Source organism: Callithrix jacchus, chromosome 1, assembly GCF_049354715.1.
Source record: "Callithrix jacchus isolate 240 chromosome 1, calJac240_pri, whole genome shotgun sequence".
Classification (NCBI taxonomy): Eukaryota; Metazoa; Chordata; class Mammalia; order Primates; family Cebidae; genus Callithrix; species Callithrix jacchus.
This window is the reverse complement of record NC_133502.1, coordinates 143,138,976-143,158,920: the sequence shown is the minus strand read 5'-3', so window position 1 is coordinate 143,158,920 and position 19,945 is coordinate 143,138,976. Positions and strand designations below refer to the sequence as shown.

The 19,945-nt window shown below is 42.9% G+C and overlaps 2 protein-coding genes across 15 annotated transcripts in view; one reads left to right on the top strand and one right to left on the bottom strand.

The window, feature by feature from the left end:
* CLTA (clathrin light chain A) overlaps nucleotides 1-19,945 on the bottom strand; it is a 56,104-nt gene that overhangs the window by 12,559 nt on the left and 23,600 nt on the right. The window lies entirely within an intron of this gene.
* Nucleotides 1-19,945, top strand: part of GNE (glucosamine (UDP-N-acetyl)-2-epimerase/N-acetylmannosamine kinase) — a 64,958-nt gene that overhangs the window by 30,544 nt on the left and 14,469 nt on the right. For 4 of the 14 annotated variants that reach the window (XM_035251904.3, XM_035251891.3, XM_078372048.1 and 1 more), the window contains 8 exons: nucleotides 647-859; nucleotides 4,897-4,984; nucleotides 5,597-5,807; nucleotides 10,173-10,302; nucleotides 10,674-10,895; nucleotides 13,622-13,804; nucleotides 16,374-16,490; nucleotides 17,096-19,941. In XM_035251904.3, the coding sequence (XP_035107795.3) occupies nucleotides 647-859; nucleotides 4,897-4,984; nucleotides 5,597-5,807; nucleotides 10,173-10,302; nucleotides 10,674-10,895; nucleotides 13,622-13,804; nucleotides 16,374-16,490; nucleotides 17,096-17,331 (1,400 nt within the window). In that variant the 3' untranslated portion in view covers nucleotides 17,332-19,941. Of the gene's footprint in view, nucleotides 1-646; nucleotides 860-4,896; nucleotides 4,985-5,596; nucleotides 5,808-10,172; nucleotides 10,303-10,673; nucleotides 10,905-13,621; nucleotides 13,805-16,373; nucleotides 16,491-17,095; nucleotides 19,942-19,945 lie in introns of those variants that run through there. The other 10 variants (XM_054257703.2, XM_054257698.2, XM_078372045.1 and 7 more) reach the window with 3 other exon arrangements.

The window sequence follows — 19,945 nt, the reverse complement described above, 5'->3', positions numbered from 1 at the left end:
AAATCCATTTACCTACCTCACCATACAGTGAAAGTTAAAAAGATTGAGAAGCATACATGCATGCACAGCTTTGGTTAAATGAGTGGCGCCTGCCCACTGATGAGCATGATGTGGTTATACTTCTGCCTTCTACCCAATTAGGTTAGCAGTTTTCCTCCCTTGGTATGGGGTAGTTAGGAGAGGGTCAGTTGAGAGGCAAGCGGAGGTACATTAAATATTGCCTCCCCTTCATGTATCTTTAAATTTTTATTAAGTCATGCAATTAAAATATAAGCCACAGTGTCAGAATGTACCTGTATTTTCTTGGAGTTTAGTCCACATAAATGGGAGTGCTGTCCCACTGAGTTCTTGTAGTGAGCGTAGCTGGGCAGAAGTTCTCTGATCAGCTTGCGTGTGTGGAGCCTGAGAGTGTTCCATTTGCAAACTCTCAGGTTAAGATACAGGCTGTTGGCCTGTCTTTAGCCTCTTAACTGTTTAAGGTAAAGGTTTTTACTAGGGCTTTTAAAAAGTCAGTAGTTAAAATTACTATTTCCCTAATAATTGATGTGAGGTTTTTTAGGGAGATTTCTTTATGTGGGCTATACCTGCCAATGAAAATGGTTTATATCACAAACCATTTACCAATTGCTTCTTTTTATTTTCATAGGGAGCAAAGAGATGGTTCGAGTGATGCGGAAGAAGGGCATTGAGCATCATCCCAATTTTCGTGCAGTTAAACACGTCCCATTTGACCAGTTTATACAGCTGGTTGCTCATGCTGGTTGTATGATTGGGAATAGCAGCTGTGGGGTACGAGAGGTGGGAGCTTTTGGAACACCTGTGATCAACCTGGGAACACGTCAGATTGGAAGAGAAACAGGTATTTACCTTTGCTTATACTTCAACTGACTAGGCTTTATACATTAATGAGTTATTATAAGGTATGCATATATCAGTGCTGAGCATATATTTTGTGAATGAGTGAGTGAGGTTAATAACCAATTGAAGCCTAAAATCTATAGTTGATAAATAGCACATAGTGATGACCAAATATTTTAGATCTCTACTTATATTTTACTGTCTTTGTAATATCAATTAGCACTAAGTGGTTCCTAATTATGGTCTTTCATGGCTGTGTTTAAGAGAGAATATGGTTGACTGTTGCATGAATATATGAATGCTAGTCTTTTATTTTCTGGGCCTAATATAGAATCCCTTCAGTCAGTACTTTAGAGTATAGTAGTTCTAAATAAAGTGCCCCTTAAGTATAAGTAGGATTATTATTAATGAATTTGCTAACTGAGCTAGATCCTGTTATTAACATTAGTTCAAGTTCTAATCCTGTTTACATGCAGTGGAATTTAACGGAAGCTGTAATGGAAAAGTGTGTATCATTAAAGGAAAAAGAACTGGATTAGAACGAAGGAGATAGTTCTAGCTCTGCTCTTTCTCCCGTTCTTTATAATGGCCACCCTTCTGCTATATTTAGATCTTCTTTCCTTCTCATTCACAGGGTATTACTTTACTCCCTGCTTCATAGAGAAAATGGAAGCCATGAGATGGAAATTCTTTCAAATTCCTCAATTCATTCATTTAGAAAATGTTTAATAAGCACCCACAATGTACTAGGCACTGGGATTTGGCAATAAACTAGACTAAAAAGGGCTGGGCTCTCATTGCAACTTTCATTCTAGTGGGAGGGGAGATAGATGATAGACATACACAAAAGAAATAAGAAAAATATCAGGATTTCTATATGCTGTGCCTGCAGTAACACCAGGTATATGATGGGCTCCATTAGATTGGGAGTCACCTATGTGAGGATCAGGGAGAGGCAGTGGGAACAGCCAGTGTGAGGGCTGCGAGGTGAGAACAAACTTGATGTATTTGAGCAATGGAAGGGCCAATGTGGCTGTAGAGTAGTGAGCAAGAGGCAGAGTGATATGGATGACGTTAGAGAAAGAAGCAGATGCATGTAAGTCAGGGTAAATCATTTGGAATTTTTTCCAAGTGTGATGGGAGGGAATGACATGACCTGACTTGCATTTTGGAAAGATCACTTTGGTTGCTAACATGGAGAATGGAATGTCGGGGGGTGGGCAAGAATAAAAGCAGGGAGACCAGTAATGGGGCTGATTCAGTTGCTCAGATGAGAGATGATAGTGGCTTTGATGAAATATTAGAGATGGAGAAAAGTTAGATTTGGGTTTTGTCATAGTACTTGCTGATGTTTGGATGTGGAGGCGAGAGGAAGAAAGGAATCAACAGGAAGCCTAGATTTCTGATTGGGTGGTGATATGGGGACACTGAGGGAGGAACAGATCTGAGGAGGGATTGAATTAAGAGTTCTTTATGGCTATGTGAAGTCTGAGATGCCTGTTAGATATCAAAGCAGACATGGCTAGTAAACAGCTAGATAGTTCCAGGGAGTTAGAGTTGGAGACAGAAATTTGAGAGTCATTAGTATAGAAATGATGTATTGTCAGTTTGGCTGCTGTAACAGAGAGACCCTAAATAATAATGGGTTAAATAAGTTAGATGTTCTTTGTTTCTCAGTGGTATGGCAGCTCCACAATCATCAGACTTAGCCCCCATCTGTTTTTTCAGTGGTTTCTCTAGCTATTGCTCACAAGTCTCTTTTAGCCTTTAGAAGAAGGAAAAGAGAAGATGCCTTTTCCTTTAACGATAAGACCTGAAAGTTGCAAATATTTCTTCTCACTTCCATCAGAACTTAGTCACGTGGCCACATCTGGCTGCAAGGCAAGCTGAAGAATATATTCCCTTTTTTTTTTTTTTTTTTTTTTTGTCTGAAATGGTATTGTTCTGTTACTCAGGCTAGAGTGCAGTGGTGCAGTCATAGCTCATTGTAACCTTGAATTCCTGGGCTCAAGTGATCCTCTCATTTTAGCCTCCCCAGCCATGTCTGGTACATGTTTTTACAATTTTTTTTTTTATAGAGACAGGGTCTTGCTTTGTTGCCCAGGTTCATCTCATATTCCTGGACTCATGTGATTCTTCCTACCTTGGCCTCAGACTCCTGGGATTATGGATGTGAGCCATTGTGCCCAAGTCTTTTTTTTTTTCTTTTTCTTTTTAAGGCTAGTCAAGTGAAGCAGTGCCTGGGGAGAAGGAACTGGTTGTGATCAATTAGTTGTAAACACCACTATACTTGGACTAGACAGAATATAATCTTTGGCTGGGGATCAGATGCCTGGCTAAAAATTGTTTCTAGTATGAAGAAAAGATAGCGAGGATAATGGCACTCTGCCATAGATAGCATATAAAACCCAGGGACTGAGGCCAGGTGAGGTGGCTCAACACCTATAATCACAGTACTTTGGGAGGCCAAGGTAGGAGGATTACTTGAGGCTGGGAGTTCAACCCTAGCTTAGGTCAAGATAGTGAGATTCTATCTCTAATAAAAAAATTAAAAATTAGGCAGACCTGGTGGCATGTGCCTGTGGTCCAAGCTACTCAGGAGGCTGAGGCAGGAGGATCACTTAAGCCCAGGAGTTTGAGGCTACAATGAGCTGTGATCATGCCACTGCACTCCAGCCTGGGTGACAGAGCAAGATCCTATCTCTCAAACTTGTAAATAGGACAGAGAATGGAGCCCAGGACCAGCTTCTGGAGCCCTTCAATCTTTAGAGTTCTGGTGAAGAGGGAAGGTCCAGCAAGGAAGACTGCAGAGAACACCAGTGAAGTTGGAGGGAAACAAGGAGAGTGTGCTATAATTAAAGCCCCCAAAATACAGTGTTTTAAGGAAGGGGTGGTGGATACTGCTGAGTTCATTTAAGATGTGAAAGGAGGGCTGGGCGTGGTGGCTCACGCCTGTAATCCCAGCACTTTGGGAGGCCAAGGCAGGTGGATCACTTGAGGTCAGGAGTTCAAGTCAGCCTGGCCAACATGGTGAAACCCCATCTCTAATAAAATAAGAAAATTAGCCGGGCGTGGTGGTACATGCCTGTAATTCCACCTACTTGGGAGGCTGAGGCAGGAGAATTGCTTGAACCTAGGAGGCAGATGTCGCAGTGAGCTGAGATCATGCCACTGCACTCCAGCCTGGGCGACAGAGCAAGATTCCATCTCAAAAAAATAAATAAATAAAAATTTTAAAAAGATGTGAAAAGAGAATTGAACCATGTGCCAACATGGTCTCTGTATTTCTTGCCACCACACTTAAATAAACTTATATAAACATACATGCCCATCCATCCTTTCCATCTTATCTTCTTTATAGCAGAGTGTGGGTGTGGCCGTCTCTCCTGCCTGTCCATTGCTCATCCTTCTACTTGTGTTCTCAATCCCTACCATTCCTGCCTACCTATCCATGAGCCATCTTTTCTCATCCTTCTCTATTTAACTTCCTCATCATTTAAGCATACCTAAGCCTCTCACATCTTAAAAACAAAACAACACAAAGCAACCCCTTCCTTGACCCCACACCTCTCTACAGCTGCTACTTGTCCGCTCTTCTCTTTTTAGCCAAGCTCATTGAACGTGGCAGTTTTTACTAGATTTACTCCCTCATATTGGTCAGGAAACATCTGGAGGGAAAGTGACTGCCTGACCAGCCAAGACAGGACAGGTTGAAAGAGAATGGATCTGATAGATGACTAGGCAAATGGTAAGTGGATGCCAGGCTAATCCACCTTATTTATTTCAATAAACAAAAACTTGATTTGTTCTCTTTGGGAATAAAGGACACTAGAGCCTTTAAATGTTTGATATACTGAAATCTTACTAAGAGTTCTTTAAAAGGTATACAGTAGAAAAGTTGATGTTTCCCTAACAAAAAATTTATCTGAAGTCAGGTGGGTTTTAGGTCTAATTATGAGCATAGTACACTGATAATTTCCTTATTCTTTGGATATTCCCACTTCCAAATCCTTGTAACGTGTCACTGGTTTTACCTAGGGGAGAATGTTCTTCATGTCCGGGATGCTGACACCCAAGACAAAATATTGCAAGCACTGCACCTTCAGTTTGGTAAACAGTACCCTTGGTGAGTAGAAGTCATTTTTTTTTTTTAGTGATTTAAAAGGGAAGCTACCTTCGGTACCATTTTAGAGCTACAGTCACTGTTTAATCATCCTAACAGAGCTTTCCTTCTTATGCCTATGGGCCCTTAGTTGCTGGGGAGACAGGGATTGCTAATATCATACCCATTATTATTGTACCAAAGGTTCCAATGTAGAATATGTATTTTGTTGGCTTTTTTTTTTTTTTTTTGAGACGGAGTCTTGCTTTATTGCTCAGGCTGGAGTGCAGTGACACAATCTCAGTTCACTGCAACCTCCACCTCCTGGGTTCAAGAAATTCTGCCTCAGCCTGTCAAACAGCTAGAATTACAGGTTTGCAACACCATACTCTAATTTTTGTATTTTTAGTAGAGATGGGGTTTTGCCATGTTGGCCAGGCTGGTCTCAAACTCCTGACCTCAGGTGATTTGCCTGCCTTGACCTCCCAAAATGACGGCAGGGAGATGTCATTTTAGGAAGAAGCACAAATTATTTTTACCTGAAGTCTCAGATTCCATTATATTATGCCCTCGCTACCATTTAACATACATGGCCGAAGCATTTAATTTAACTGACTTTTTATATATATATTGCAGTTCAAAGATATATGGGGATGGAAATGCTGTTCCAAGGATTTTGAAGTTTCTCAAATCTATTGATCTTCAAGAGCCACTACAAAAGAAATTCTGCTTCCCTCCTGTGAAGGAGAATATCTCTCAAGATATTGACCATATTCTTGAAACTCTAAGTGCCTTGGCCGTTGATCTTGGTGGGACGAACCTCCGAGTTGCAATAGTCAGCATGAAGGTAAAATAACTCCTAAATGCCTAACTTTATATCCCATATGAGTGATTGCTTTTTTTTAAGTATGTATAGTTGGAAGGTAAGACTAGAAACATACACAAGAGCTTCTAATCATTTGCTCATAGTATTGACATATGGATTCTTTACAATGTTTGTCTCACTATTTTACTAATCATGAACATTTCAAAGAAGTAAATTATCTGGGAATCCAAGATGGTAGACTTGACAGTGGGAAGACCCTTTTAGGCATCAGATCGGGCTTTTGCCACCCAGGAGACCTGAAATTCTATACTTGGTAACAACTTGGAGTGTGGAGTACGCTGTTTACTATCACTGCCCAAGTGAGGGTATCTATCAGCAAATGGTGAAGAGAACTGCCTCCTCACTAGAATCTGATCAGTTGTGTGGATTATCCATTTTGCCTTTTTACAGTTCTGCTCTTTATTGAATACAGCATACCTTCAGTCTGTCAACCAAACCATCACTCAGTGTTGACAGGTTGAGAGAACCTCATGAAAATAACAAACTAGCCAAGCACGGTGGCTCAAGCCTATAATCCCAACACTTAGGGAGACAGAGGCGGATGGATCGTGAGGTCAGGAGATCAACACCATCCTGGTTGACATGGTGAAACCCTGTCTCTACTTAAAAAAAAATACAAAAAATTAGCCAGGTGTGGTGGCCCACACCTGTAGTCCCAGTTACTGGGGAGGCTAAGGCAGGGGAAACAGTTGAACCGGGGAGGCAGAAGTTGCAGTAAGCTGAAATCACGCCACTGCATTCCAGCCTGGCGATAGAGCAAGACTCTGTCTTAAAAAATAAAAATAAACTGTTTATGTTAAAGTGATCTCTAATGACTTAGGAAGAATAAGCCTACTGGAAAAATCTTTGTTTGAAATATTGTTAAGTGTATAAAGTTTCCAGACACAAGAAATAGCAAAGATTTTAAACGTAAATTTGTAGGTAATTTATTAATACCATTAGATCAGATAAGGAAAGCAAAACAAAACATAATTTTCTCAAGAAAAGCCAAGAGGTTTCCCTTATAAATACTCTTTTAAAAATTAATTGAAGGTTAAGTGTGGTGGCTCACGCCTGTAATCCCAAAACTTTGGGAGGCCCAGGCGAGCGGATCACTTGAGGTCAGAAGTTTGAGACTAGCCTGGCCAACATGGTGAAACCTGTCTCTACTAAAAATACAAAAAAAAAAAATTACCCAGGCATGGTGGTGGGCGCCTATAATCCCAGCTACTTCGGAGGTTGATGTAGGAGAATCGCTTGAACCCAGGAGGTAGAGATTGCAGTGAGCCAAGATCACGCCACTGCACTCCATCCTGGGCAACAGAGTGAGACTCAGGTCTCAAAAAATAAAACAAAAACTAATAGAAGAATATTTTCTTAACAGAAAGATGATTTATTCCATATGAAAGGCCAACATCTTTTTCAGTGGTAAAATTCTACAGGCATTCCTGTTGAAATCAAGAAAGATGTTTTCTGCAGCCTCATCTAACATAATTTTGGAAGTTATGAAGGGAATAAAGGAAGGAAAACTTGAGATTATTGACAGGTTAAAGCAAAAAACATTATTAATAGATAAAAAAATGCCTGGCTTCCACCCTAGACTGGTTAAATTCGAGTCTCTGGGAATGGGGGGCAGGCATTGCTCTTTGTTAAAAGCTGTCCAGGTGATTCTGATGCACAGTGAAGACTGAGAGCATTACTCTAGGTTTTTTATTCTTTTAATTAAAAAAAATTTTTTTTTAGCGATAAGGTCTTCCTATGTTTCCCAGGCTGGACTCAAGGTCCTGGGATTAAATGATCCTCTGCCTCAGCCTCTGAAGTATAATAACTAGGACTATAGGCCACTGTGCCCAATTCTAGATGTATTTTTCTTTTTTCTTTTTTTTGAGACAAACATCTTTCTTGATTTCAACAGGAATGCCTGTAGAAAGTTGGCCAGGCTAGTCTCAAACTTCTGACTCAGGCTGGAGTGCAGTGGCATGATCTCAGCTCACTGCAAGCTCTGCCTCCCAGGTTCAAGCGATTCTCCTGCCTCAGCCTCCTGTGTACCTGTGATTACAGGCATTTACCACCACGCCCAGCTAATTTTTTATTAGATTTATTAGATTCTTGTGCTTCAGCCTCCTGAGGAAATGGAACTTATGCCTTGTGCCACCATGCCTGACTAATTTTTTTATTTTTTGTAAAGACAGTGATTCCCCATGTTGCCCAGGCTGGTCTTGAACTCCCAGGCTCAAGGGATCTGCCAGCCTTCACCTCCCAAAGCACTGAGATTGCAGGTGTGAACTACCATGCCTGGCCTAGATTTATTTTTAATGACAATCCTAGTGACAGCTCTAACCCTGTATTTGATATATTAAAATCCACTAATAACAAAATAATATAAATGGAAAAAGAGATCTTATTCAGAACAACAACAAAAACTCCTCTAAGAATAACTGAAACCAGAAAACTATGTGATCTATATAAAGAAAATTCTAAAACTTTACTGTAAGACATAAAGCCTTGAAAAAATGCCCTGGATGGAAGTGCTAATTATTTTTAAGATGTCACTGTTTTTCAAATTGGATTTATAAGTTCAACATAATCCTAGTAAACATTTCAATGGTATTTTTTTATATTTAATAAAATTATTGTAAACCACAGTGGTATTTTTTAAAGTTTAACATTAAGCTGGGTGTAGTGGCGTATGTCTGTAGTCCCAGCTACTCGGGAGGCTGAGGTGGGAGGATAGCTTGAGCTCAGGAGTTCTGGGCTGTAGTGCACTATACTGATCAGGTGTCCACACTAAGTTCAGCATCAATATGGTGATCTCCTGAGAGCGGTGGACCACCAAGTTGCCTAAGGAGGGGTGAACCGGCCCAGGTCGGAAACAGAGCAGGTCAAAAACTCCCGTGCTGATCAGTAGTGGGATTACACCTATGAATAGCAACTGAACTCCAGCCTGGGCAACATAGCAAGACCGTCTCTAAAAAAAAAAAAAGTTTAACATTAAAAGTACAAAAGTAAGTGTGCAAAGAAAAAATATAAAAACAAAAACATGTAATTAGGAGGGACTATCCCTGTTTTGTATTAAAACATATAAAAAAGCACAGTAATTTATTTCATTTTTTTGAGACAGGGTTTTATTCTGTCGTCCAGACTGGAGTGCAGTGGCACAATCTCAGCTCACTGCAACCTCTGCTTCCCTGGCTCAAGTGAACTCCAGCTTCACCCTCCCAAGTAGCTGGGACTATAGGCGTGTGCCACCACGCCTGGCTAATTTTTGTATTTTTTTATAGAGATGGGGTTTCCTCTTATTGCCCAGGCTGGTCTTGAACTCCTGAGGTTAAAGTGATCTACCTGTCTCGGCCTCTCAAAGTGCTGGGATTACAGGTGTGAGCCACTGTGCCAGGCCATACAAAGCATAGTAATTTAAACAAGGTGGTCTTTCCACCAGTGAGCATGGAAATTTACCCTAAAGAAATAGAGTATCCAAGGCCGGGCACAGTGGTTCACGCCTGTAATCCCAGCACTTTGGGAGGCCGAGGCAGGTGGATCACGAGGTCGAGAGATCTAGACCATCCTGGTCAACATGGTGAAACCCCGTCTCTACTAAAAATACAAAAAATTAGCTGGGCATGGTGGTGCGTGCCTGTAATCCCAGCTACTCAGGAGGCTGAGGCAGGAGAATTGCCTGAACCCAGGAGGCGGAGGTTTCGGTGAGCTGAGATTGCACCACTGCACTCCAGCCTGGGTAACAAGAGCGAAACTCCGTCTCAAAAAAAAAAAAAAAAGAAAGAAAGAAATAGAGTATCCAGACCATCACTGAATTAAGTTACAGGAGATGATTAAAGCTCAGCTACTTAGTTGCTGAGTCACCTGTGGTCAGGAGTTCAAGATCAGCCTGGCCAGCATGGTGAAACCTTGTCTCTACTAAAAATACAAAAATTAGCCAGTCATGGTGATAGATACCTGTAATCCCAGCTACTTGGGAAGCTGAGGCAGAAGAATTGCTTGAACCCGGGAGGTGGAGGTTGCAGTGAGCCAAGATTGTGCCATTGCACTCCAGCCTGGACAACAGAGCGAGACTCCATCTCAAAAAAAAAAAAAGAGAGAGGGGCCCATCTTGCTGGCTGCAGAGTTGTCATTGCTTGGACAGCCCCATATTAGGACAAATTACAGAAACTACCTCGGCTTATATCAGGCCTGGCCCAGGCCAGGCAGTGGCTCCCTCCCTAAGCAGTGATCTAAGACTGTAGGGCCATCCTATAGCAGTATCTAATTTATTATGAAAAAGATCACAACACTCACAGTGTGCTTCTTAGCTAAGACCAGTGAGACAGAGCTTATTGTTTTCTCTTTTAGGGTGAAATAGTTAAGAAGTATACTCAGTTCAATCCTAAAACCTATGAAGAGAGGATTAATTTAATCCTACAGATGTGTGTAGAAGCTGCAGCAGAAGCTGTAAAACTGAACTGCAGAATTTTGGGAGTAGGTAAGATTGTAAATTATAAATCCAAGAAATGGTCATTTTAATGTCCAAAATTGACTAACTTGTGATGCATGCAAAGCATCAAATCAGCATCTGTCCTGTGCACAGATGACTCTGGGTGCTGTCTGTGGGCCCCAAGCATGGAGACTTCCTGGGACACCAACAAACATTATTAGGAAAGATGCACTGACTAGAAATCTTCGAGGCGCTATGGCTTTAATTCAGAACTGTCCAATATTTCCTTGCAGTCCTTGGTAATGTTTATCTTAGGAGATCTGAGGTGGATGAATCTGTGTTCTAAGCCAAGAAAATCAGTACACTTTCCTGAGATTGCTCATCAGCATTATCTTCCTTGTGTTCATGGTGGAGCACAGGCATTTCCACAGGTGGCCGTGTAAATCCTCGGGAAGGAATTGTGCTGCATTCAACCAAACTGATCCAAGAGTGGAACTCTGTGGACCTCAGGACCCCCCTGTCTGACACTTTGCATCTCCCCGTATGGGTAGACAATGATGGCAACTGTGCTGCCCTGGCAGAAAGGAAATTTGGCCAAGGAAAGGGACTGGAAAACTTTGTTACACTTATCACAGGCACAGGTAAGAGAGGTAAGGGAAGGTTGCTTCAGGAGCTAGAATGTATCTTTGGACATGTCTTCAACATAGTCAGGTGTTGAACTCTGCCTTAGCCTTCACTTCCTGCTTGAATAGAGCCTGAAAATGAGCCACATGTGGCCTTCTCCTATGTGCCCAGCCCTAGACATGCATGTGGCCCTCTAAATTCCAGGTACTTGTCAGAGCTATTCAAAGCTCTTATTTCCCAGAGCTTCTCATTTCCCAACTTTCCTCCCAGTTTTTTTGGTTAGTGTGTTGGATGCCCCAGTTGTTATCCTTTGCCCTAGGCAGCAGAGACTAATCCATTTTACCTTGAAATGTTTTTGATAAACACCCTTCATGTAACCCCCTCAGCACTGGGATAGTTCCTAGTTAGTTGAGATGAAAGCAGGCCCTTTGAGCTAGTCCTCCAGGGAGCTGACAGGTCAAAACAACCACAATTTTTTGAGAATAAGTTCCTCCTGCCCCATCAGGTGCTGGCATCCAGTACTGTATCTGTACACCAGTACTGAGAGTGTGGGCTGCTGTTCAGTGTCACCACCAAGCCTGAGAGTGGGTGATAGGACCAGGGTAGGTTAAAACACCAGAAAGTCCTCTTATCAAGATTTAGCCAGTTTTGTTTTGTTTTTAGACAAGGTCTCACCATGTTGCCCAGGCTGGTCTTAAACTCCTGGGCACAAGTGATCCTCCTGCCTGGGCCTCCCGAAGCACTGAGATTTCAGGCATGAGCCACTGCACCTGACCCTGCTTTTTGTTTTTGTTTTTTAAATTAAGCATTCCTGTTTGTTGCATACTTTGGTTATTTTTCCAGAGTTCCAAAAAGGTTGATTCTGACACTTCTACCAGTTTTTCCTTGCTTTAGTGGCAGAATGGACTTTTAGAGTTCCTTGCTCTGTCATTTTTTATGACAACTTAATTTGTTACTTTTGCTTTTTTAAAATTTTATTGTCTATATTTTAAATGTATAACTTGATTTTTTTTTTTTTTTTTTTTTTTTGAGACGGAGTTTCGCTGTTGTTACCCAGACTGGAGTGCAATGGCACGATCTCGGCTGACTGCAACCTCTGCCTTCTGGGTTCAAGCAAGTCTCCTGCCTCAGCCTCCCGAATAGCTGGGACTACAGGCGCGCACCACCATGCCCAGCTAATTTTTGTATTTTTAGTAGAGACGGGGTTTCACCTTGTTGACCAGGGTGGTCTCGATCTCTTGACCTCGTGATCCACCTGCCTTGGCCTCCCAAAGTGCTGGGATTATAGGCGTGAGCCACCACGCCCGGCCATAACTTGATTTTTAAATGAGGAAGCAGACTCAGCTAATAAGTGGTTGAGCCAGCGTTTGATACAGATGTCTCACTTCAAAACTTTTATGTGCTTAAACTCGGTATTACACCACCTCCCCTTTAAGCTCATGTACTATTTATTTATCTAGAGAGTGAGTCTCGCTCTGTCATCCAGGCTGGAGTGCAGTGGCAAAATCTCAGCTCACTGCCTCCCAGATTCAAGCGATTCCTCTGCCTCAGCCTCCCGAGTAGCTGGGATTACAGGCATGTGCCACTACACCTGGCTAATTTCTGTATTTTTAGTAGAGACTGGGTTTTGCCATGTTGGTCAGGCTGGTCTTGAACTCCTGACCTCAGGTGATCTGCCCACCTCATCCTCCCAAAGTACTGGGATTACAGGCCTGAGCCACCATGCCCAGCCTAAGCTCATGCACTTTAGCTGATGCTCATCCTCCTTTAGTGCCATACACAGTTTTAGCAAACTTGGATACCATATCCTAGCTCAGAGCAGTGAGTAAGCTCTAAGTCAGAGGGCTGGGAGTTGAAGAATTAAGTGTCCCAAGAAGTGACAAATGGCAAGACAACTCTTAAAAGCAGAGCCTTCTCAGGCACAATACCCTTTACTCCTTAGTAACTGCTGAACTCCATAAGAAAAGACAGCCATTGATGTTTGTAATTATTGAATCATAGATTTTTAGACATGGAAGCATTAAAAAAGGCAAAACTGTATTTCATATTTTCTGCTTCAGGAAGCAGGTAATATGTAATACAAAAAGACTTGTCTTGGGTTTTCCGCAGAGCAGAGCCTGAGACAAGGATTTAGATGCAGGTATGATTTTTTTGGAGGTGACCCCAAGAAGCAGGAGGGAGAGTGGGAAGAATGAAACAGAGCAGGAAGAAAGGATATGTTAACATTATTGAAGTTGTCTTAAGGGCAAAGGGAGCTGAACTTTACCAGCACCTCCTAACAAGCCTGCAGAACAGCATCCAGAATTGTCCTGTGGATCTGCTGGCTCCTGCCTCAACTTGGTTGCAGGTTGCCCCTGGGTGCTGTGCCTGCATGGCTGAGTAGGCTCCTGCATCAGTATTGGAGAAAGCCTTGGTGCAGAAAGATGGGCAGTGTGTGCTGGGGCAGGGATCTACTACCCACAAGGTGGGTATGCACTTGTGCTGTACCATCCCCATAACTGTGTTTGAAATCACAGTGACCCAAGCAGATACATCACAGGGCATTAGAGGATCTGCTAAAAACATTTCCATCCAAAACACTGCCAGAGAATGCTTTGGTGCTTAGTGAGCTTCAGCTCTCTAGAGAAGGGGCAATATATAGAACCTCACATGCCAAAACTCTGCTAAACAGATGAGGCCTTGTGATATCATAGTTTTCTGTTTCAGGTCAAGCACCCTCAGTGATTTCTGTCCCTTGCTGTAGGAATCGGTGGAGGAATTATCCATCAGCACGAATTGATCCATGGAAGCTCCTTCTGTGCTGCAGAACTGGGCCACCTTGTTGTGTCTCTGGACGGGCCTGATTGTTCCTGTGGAAGCCATGGGTGCATTGAAGCATATGCCTCTGGAATGGCCTTGCAGAGGGAGGCAAAAAAGCTCCATGATGGTTGGTGTCCCTCTCTCGAGAAATTAAGTAATCAAATGATAGACACGTACTTCAAAGTGGAAATTCCAAAGAGAGTTGAACCCTGAAGCCAAAGTTTCCCCCTTTTCACTTCTTAGAGAAAGAGCAGGACTCCCTCACACTAAAACAGCACAGTCTCCTTGGTCCTGATCCATATTGGCACTCTTCCTCCCAAGGGATGGAGATGGACAGAGGTCTAGAGTTCCAAGACAGCAAGGAAGATTCCCTTCATTTTTGTTTTCTCAGCCACTAGCACAGAGTGGGTATTTAATACACATTTTAATGAAGAAATAAATGGACAAAACATGTTATACTTTAACTCGGAAAGATCTATTTGAATGAAAGCTGTTTCTGGACATGTTATGAGAGTTAGAATGGTTTCTAGTCTAACTCAAGAGCATTTGCTATCATTATTGAATGCCCAGTGCAATGAGCATGATGGCTGCGGAATGTAGATACATGTAAGAGGGAAACCAGAATCCACTTTGTGTCCTCTGCATGCAGGGAAAGGTGTGCCAGGATGCCATCCTGCAGGGTGAGAGGTGGAAGGTAAGTAGAATCAGCCAGGCAGCTTTGGATGGCCAAGGGAGCCTGCAGGCAGGGAAACAGTCGTGGTGGTACTTAAGGGCAAGTCAGGGTGTCATCATGTAGTGTGAGGAAGCAGGACCAGTTGGTGGTGGAAACATTTTAGAGAAAAGACATGGTCAGATCTGAATTTACTTTTTATTTCTGGGGGAGAAAAGGGTAGTTGAATGGAGATGATTTTAAGTGGGACAGTTCTAGGGCGGCGTCCAGTTTACTGGTTGGACAACTCAGGACTGGGAACTGAAGAGGAGGGACAGGTTTGGCAGAAGATGATGGTTGGTGGCTGTAGGACATCCACGGTGGAAATGTCTAGGAGGTGGTGGGGTACGAGGTCTGTTGCTCAGGAGAGATAGATGACTGGGTTAGAGGGGTGATCTGGGATCGTCGGTACTGAGGTGGTGGTTAAACCCACGACAGAGCCAGGGAGTGAGGTGAAAGACAGAATCAAGGATAGACTCCTGAAAAACATCAGCATTTGAGGGGCAGGGAGAGAGATGGGAGGAACACCAGGAAAGGGAATTGTCACAGAAGCCAAAAAGGGAGAGGGTTTGGATGAGGAGCAGTCAGCAATGTCAAGGGCTGACATGAGTAAGAAGAAATTAGAAAAGTTCATTGGCTCTGGCCACCAGGATATTATTTGAAGCCTTAAACCAGTATTTATTTTTCAACCTTGTTTTCATTATCACCCTCCTAAGGAGCCCCTTTATATGTTTTTTTTTTTTCCTGATGAATCCTCCCCATGCAACTGTACCACCGCAGCTGTATTGCTTACCTGTTTATGTTTGCGCACTGTATGTGCGGTATATCTGTGCTTCATACATAAAGAGTATAGCATTTTTGGCCCCCAAAACCAATCTGTGAGCATATGCTGACATCAAGGAGATGAGGAATGGAGGCTGAGAGTGTAGGAGAGAAGGGTATAGAGCACTATAGTAGGGTTCTGAAGGGGTGGGAAGAGATGAGCTGAAAAGCCAGGCAGAGGGCCCATGAGAGGGCATGGCGAGTGGAGATGATGGGTAGATGGGATGGGGAGCAAAAAGGAAGGGGATCACTGCCTGGTGGCGCCCCCTTTGAGAGAGGTAAGAAGTATGCATATCTGTTGGCAGTGCGAGGGGCGGGGGGGGGTAGAAGGACCCGGGAGTTGGTGAAGGTACAGAAGAGAGCAGTCCAGGAGAATGGGTGAGAGCTGTGAGGGCCCAGGGGAGACAGGAGACCACCAGTTGATGTCTAGGTAACAGTTTGCACAGCTGGGGATTTTTCTTTCAGGGTCCAGGTATCCTAGCAGATTAGGAGGCAGATTGATCTGAGTTGGTAAGAACTACAGATAACCACAGAAAGACCTGCTGCTTATTGAGCATTTACTCCGGCCAGCACTTAACTAAGTACTTTATGTCCATGATCTCATTTAATCCCTAAAATAACCCTGCCAGGGTAGGTATTATTGCCCTCATCTTCTAGGAAGGAGGAACATGTAGAGGTGAGGTGACATGCATGGGTTTGTGCAGCTGGGAGTGGCAGAGCTGGCACTGACCCCAGGCCTGTGTCTGTTGCTCAGCCACTATGCCTTGCTGCCATAGAACGTGCGGCACTGGCAGGTGATGCAGCATTGCATCTGGGATGAGTAAAGAAGGCGTGAATGTGGGAAGAGGGTGATAATTTGGAGAAAAGAACACTTCAAAGACCGTCTGCTACTGGAAGTGAGAAGTGAGGGAGCCAGAGGGGTAGGAGGCTGTCAGACTTGAGATTTTTCCAGGAAGATAGGCTCTGGGTTATGTCCAACCAACTAGCAAGAGGGTAGCAAAGGCTTTAGGGGCAGTGTATAGAGATGTTTGTGAATGATAAGCTTTGCAACTGTGAAAAGAAAACACTGTCTTCCCACATAGGAGCTTGCTGCCCACAGGCCCAGTGGTTAGTTGGGCCTCCCAACAGCTCATTAGTGACTGCTTTTCCTTTTCTCTCTGCTCAGAGGACCTGCTGTTGGTGGAAGGGATGTCAGTGCCAAAAGATGAGGCAGTGGGTGCACTCCATCTCATCCAAGCTGCCAAACTTGGCAATGCGAAGGCCCAGAGCATCCTAAGAACAGGTGAGCATGTGGCTGCAGGCGGCTTGCTGCAGAGGGTGGGGTCAGATATCATATGGCCCAGCTGGGCCCAGAAGAGACCCTGCTTCCCCTAGGGACAGGTGCTTTGCAGTGTCTGTTCAGAGGTATTTTTCCTACTTACTCAGAGGTAAAAAGGGACTTGCATTCAAGGTATGTGGCAGCATTGCCTTTTTCAGCAGGTGTTTGGTTTGGTTTGACAACTGTAAAAATGCTCCTCGTTCATTTTACAGGAAATTTAGAGAAATATAGGACAGTTCTAAGAAAAAATATCACTTATAAGAAAAAATATCACTTAGAGTTTTCCTGTTCAGAAGATGTCGACTATGAACATTTCCTTGGAGTCTTTCTATTCATTTTTCTGCCTAGCAGAGATCATGTGATACACCCTGGTTTTTCCACTTTAGGCTGTCACATGATCATTTTCTCATATTAAGAATCATCCGTGAGCTGCTTTTAAAACACTGCCTCCCACTGCATGCTGTGAGGTTCTTTACCATTTCTGGCTGCTGGTTCTTTTCTGCCTTCCTCTTTTGTATTTTGATTTTGCCTTCTCTCAGAAACCCATTTTAATTTTTGTCTCCCTGTAGCTGGAACAGCTTTGGGTCTTGGGGTTGTGAACATCCTCCATACTATGAATCCCTCCCTTGTGATCCTCTCTGGAGTCCTGGCCAGTCATTATATCCACATTGTCAAAGACATCATTCGCCAACAGGCCTTATCCTCCGTGCAGGATGTGGACGTGGTGGTCTCAGATTTGGTTGACCCCGCCCTGCTGGGTGCTGCCAGCATGGTTTTGGACTACACAACTCGCAGGATCTACTAGACCTCCAGGAACAGACATGGGCTAAAGAGCTCTGGAGTGGAATCAAATTCTTGTTGTTAGAATGACCATTTCTTAACAAGCAAATCTGCTACTGAACTGCAGGTGACTTTAGCAGAGAAATGTTTTTGCTTTTGGTCTCCTCTTCCAGAGTCACCTTTCCCAACTCCTATTTTTGTAGATGCTGTTCTTTCTGATGTTTTCCTAGTAGGGGTCATTTTTGCTCAAACCCTGTAAATTCCAGTCACAATTTTCTGTGCCAAAGTAGCTATAATAATAGACAAGGAAGCCTTAGAACTCTGCTTACTAATGTATTAATACCACTGAGACCTGCAGTCCTTGCCTGGGATGTCACTTCATCCTGAGGTTTGCATTAATAATCCTTCCTGCCAGGCACAATAGCTCACGCTGGTAATCCCAGCACTTTGGGAGGCCGAGACGGGCGGATCACCTGAGATCAGGAGTTCGAGACCAGCCTGGCCAACATGGTGAAACCCCATCCTTACTAAAATACAAAAATTAGCCAGGCATGGTAGCATGCACCTGTAGTCCTGGCTATTAAGGAGGCTGAGGCCAGAGAACTGCTGGAGCCCAGGAGGTGGAGGTTACAGTGAGCTGAGATCACACCACTGCACTCCAGCCTGGGCGACAGAGCAAGACTCCATCTTCCAAAAAAAAAAAAAAAATTTCCTCCTCGAACCCCAAACTGAGATCACAGAAAGTGATCCAGTCAGGGAACAGAAGGAAATCTTACCAGGAAGGGCTTAAGTACATTTTTTTTAAACAGCTTTATTGGTATTTTTTTTAAGCCTACAATTTGATAAGCCTTGACATATGTATACCTGTTTAAGTATTACCACAATCAAGACATCATCGGACATATCTATCAACCCCCCCATCTCAGATATCCCTCCCTAACCCTGGATACCATTTGTTGAAAGATATGATTTCTGTGGCTGAACTTATGAGACTTTAGACCAGGGATCTAAATTATAGTGGCCTCAGTGACCTTGTCCTTATCTTCTTAGGACAGCTGAGAAGCTACTGGGACTTAGAGCCTTTAAAAGGAGATTTACTATCCCAAAAGGATGTTCCCTACTGACCAGCAGACACTTCTCCCTTCAATAGCCTTTCATACTGTGTTAAAGAAGACCCTAGGGTGTTTATTAAAGCAGTGTTTGTGTGAGTTTTACCTAGAGCCCAGAGCCATGAATCAGGATTCTGGGTACATAATTCATGCTTCCATTGGTATCAAAATACAAAAGCCAAAGTTCTGGCTATAAATTGTAACTTGGAAGAAATACTAACTGCCACCACCTATTAAGTGCCTACTGTGTGTCAGGCTTTGAACTAGGTGTTTCATATACATTATCCTAAATTCTCTCAACATCTGAGGTAGGTGTTTTAATTTTTGTTTTATAGAACTTAGTGTGTTTAACTGTTAAGCTATGGGGCTAGAAAGAGGGTTTGATCCCAGGTCCCTCTGTGCTTTTTCTGCTAAGCCACACAACCTCCCATTTCAAAAACACTTTCAAAATGCTAATATATTCTAATTCACTCCAGGCCACCAAAAGCATTAATACTAATATCTGATTTGTAAATGACTTAATGTATCCTTGACCCTATCTCTCAGCTGTGCATTTAATCAAATATTCCTCTCTGCTGTGAAATTTTGCCAGTACAGTATTTGGTCTATTGACAGGTATTTTGTTTTCATTTGTTTGTTTTTGAGACAGCGTCTCGCTCTGTCGTCCAGGCTGGAGTGCAGTGGCATGATCTCGGCTCACTGCAACCTCTGCCCTCCGAGTTCAAGTTGATTCTCGTGCCTCAACCTCCCAGGTAGCTGGGATTATAGGCACACGCACCATGCCTAGCTGATTTTTTTTGTTTTTAGTAGAGACAGGGTTTCACCATGTTGGCCAGGCTGATCTTGAACTCCTGACCTCAGGTGATCGCCTGCCATGGTCTCCCAAAATGCTGGGATTACAGGCGTGAGCCACTGTGCCCGGCTCTAGTGACAGGTTTTTAGGGGTAATTTTAGATTATCTAAAACAGCATATTCATATATTTTTCAGATTGTTTATTTTGGGAAAATGAAGGTTTCTATAACATATTGTTGCAGTGTTCAAATAAACTCAAAGAATCAACATCGCATTTGAACTATATCCTTCCTAGTGGGTAGTGTGAAAAAAGTTTGGCTGATTCCTAGAACTCTATCAGCCCTGCAGTAATCTCCAGGGCCTGATTATTGTTCAAACATTCCATGGTGATTCCTGGGAAGGAACCTTGGGTGCTCAGTTTCTGAGTCTGGGGTGAGATAATGTTCCATGAAGGAGCATCTGTTCTTTGGTATAATCTCTTTTGGTGAAATCTGTTCTGTACATTAGACAATTGCATTGCTACCAAGTTTCCTACCAAATATTTGAAAGAATGGTATTTAATCTAAAACCAAATACCAAGTTTTTATTAAATTCATGGAAAGGCTAATATATTCCAACATAAATTATTACATATGGTTAAGTAACTTCATGTTAATTTATTTTGATGTAAATATTTTTGTTACTGTTCTGAGCCAAATTCTAAAGAAAAAATAAACACATTTCCTTGTTGAAATCTT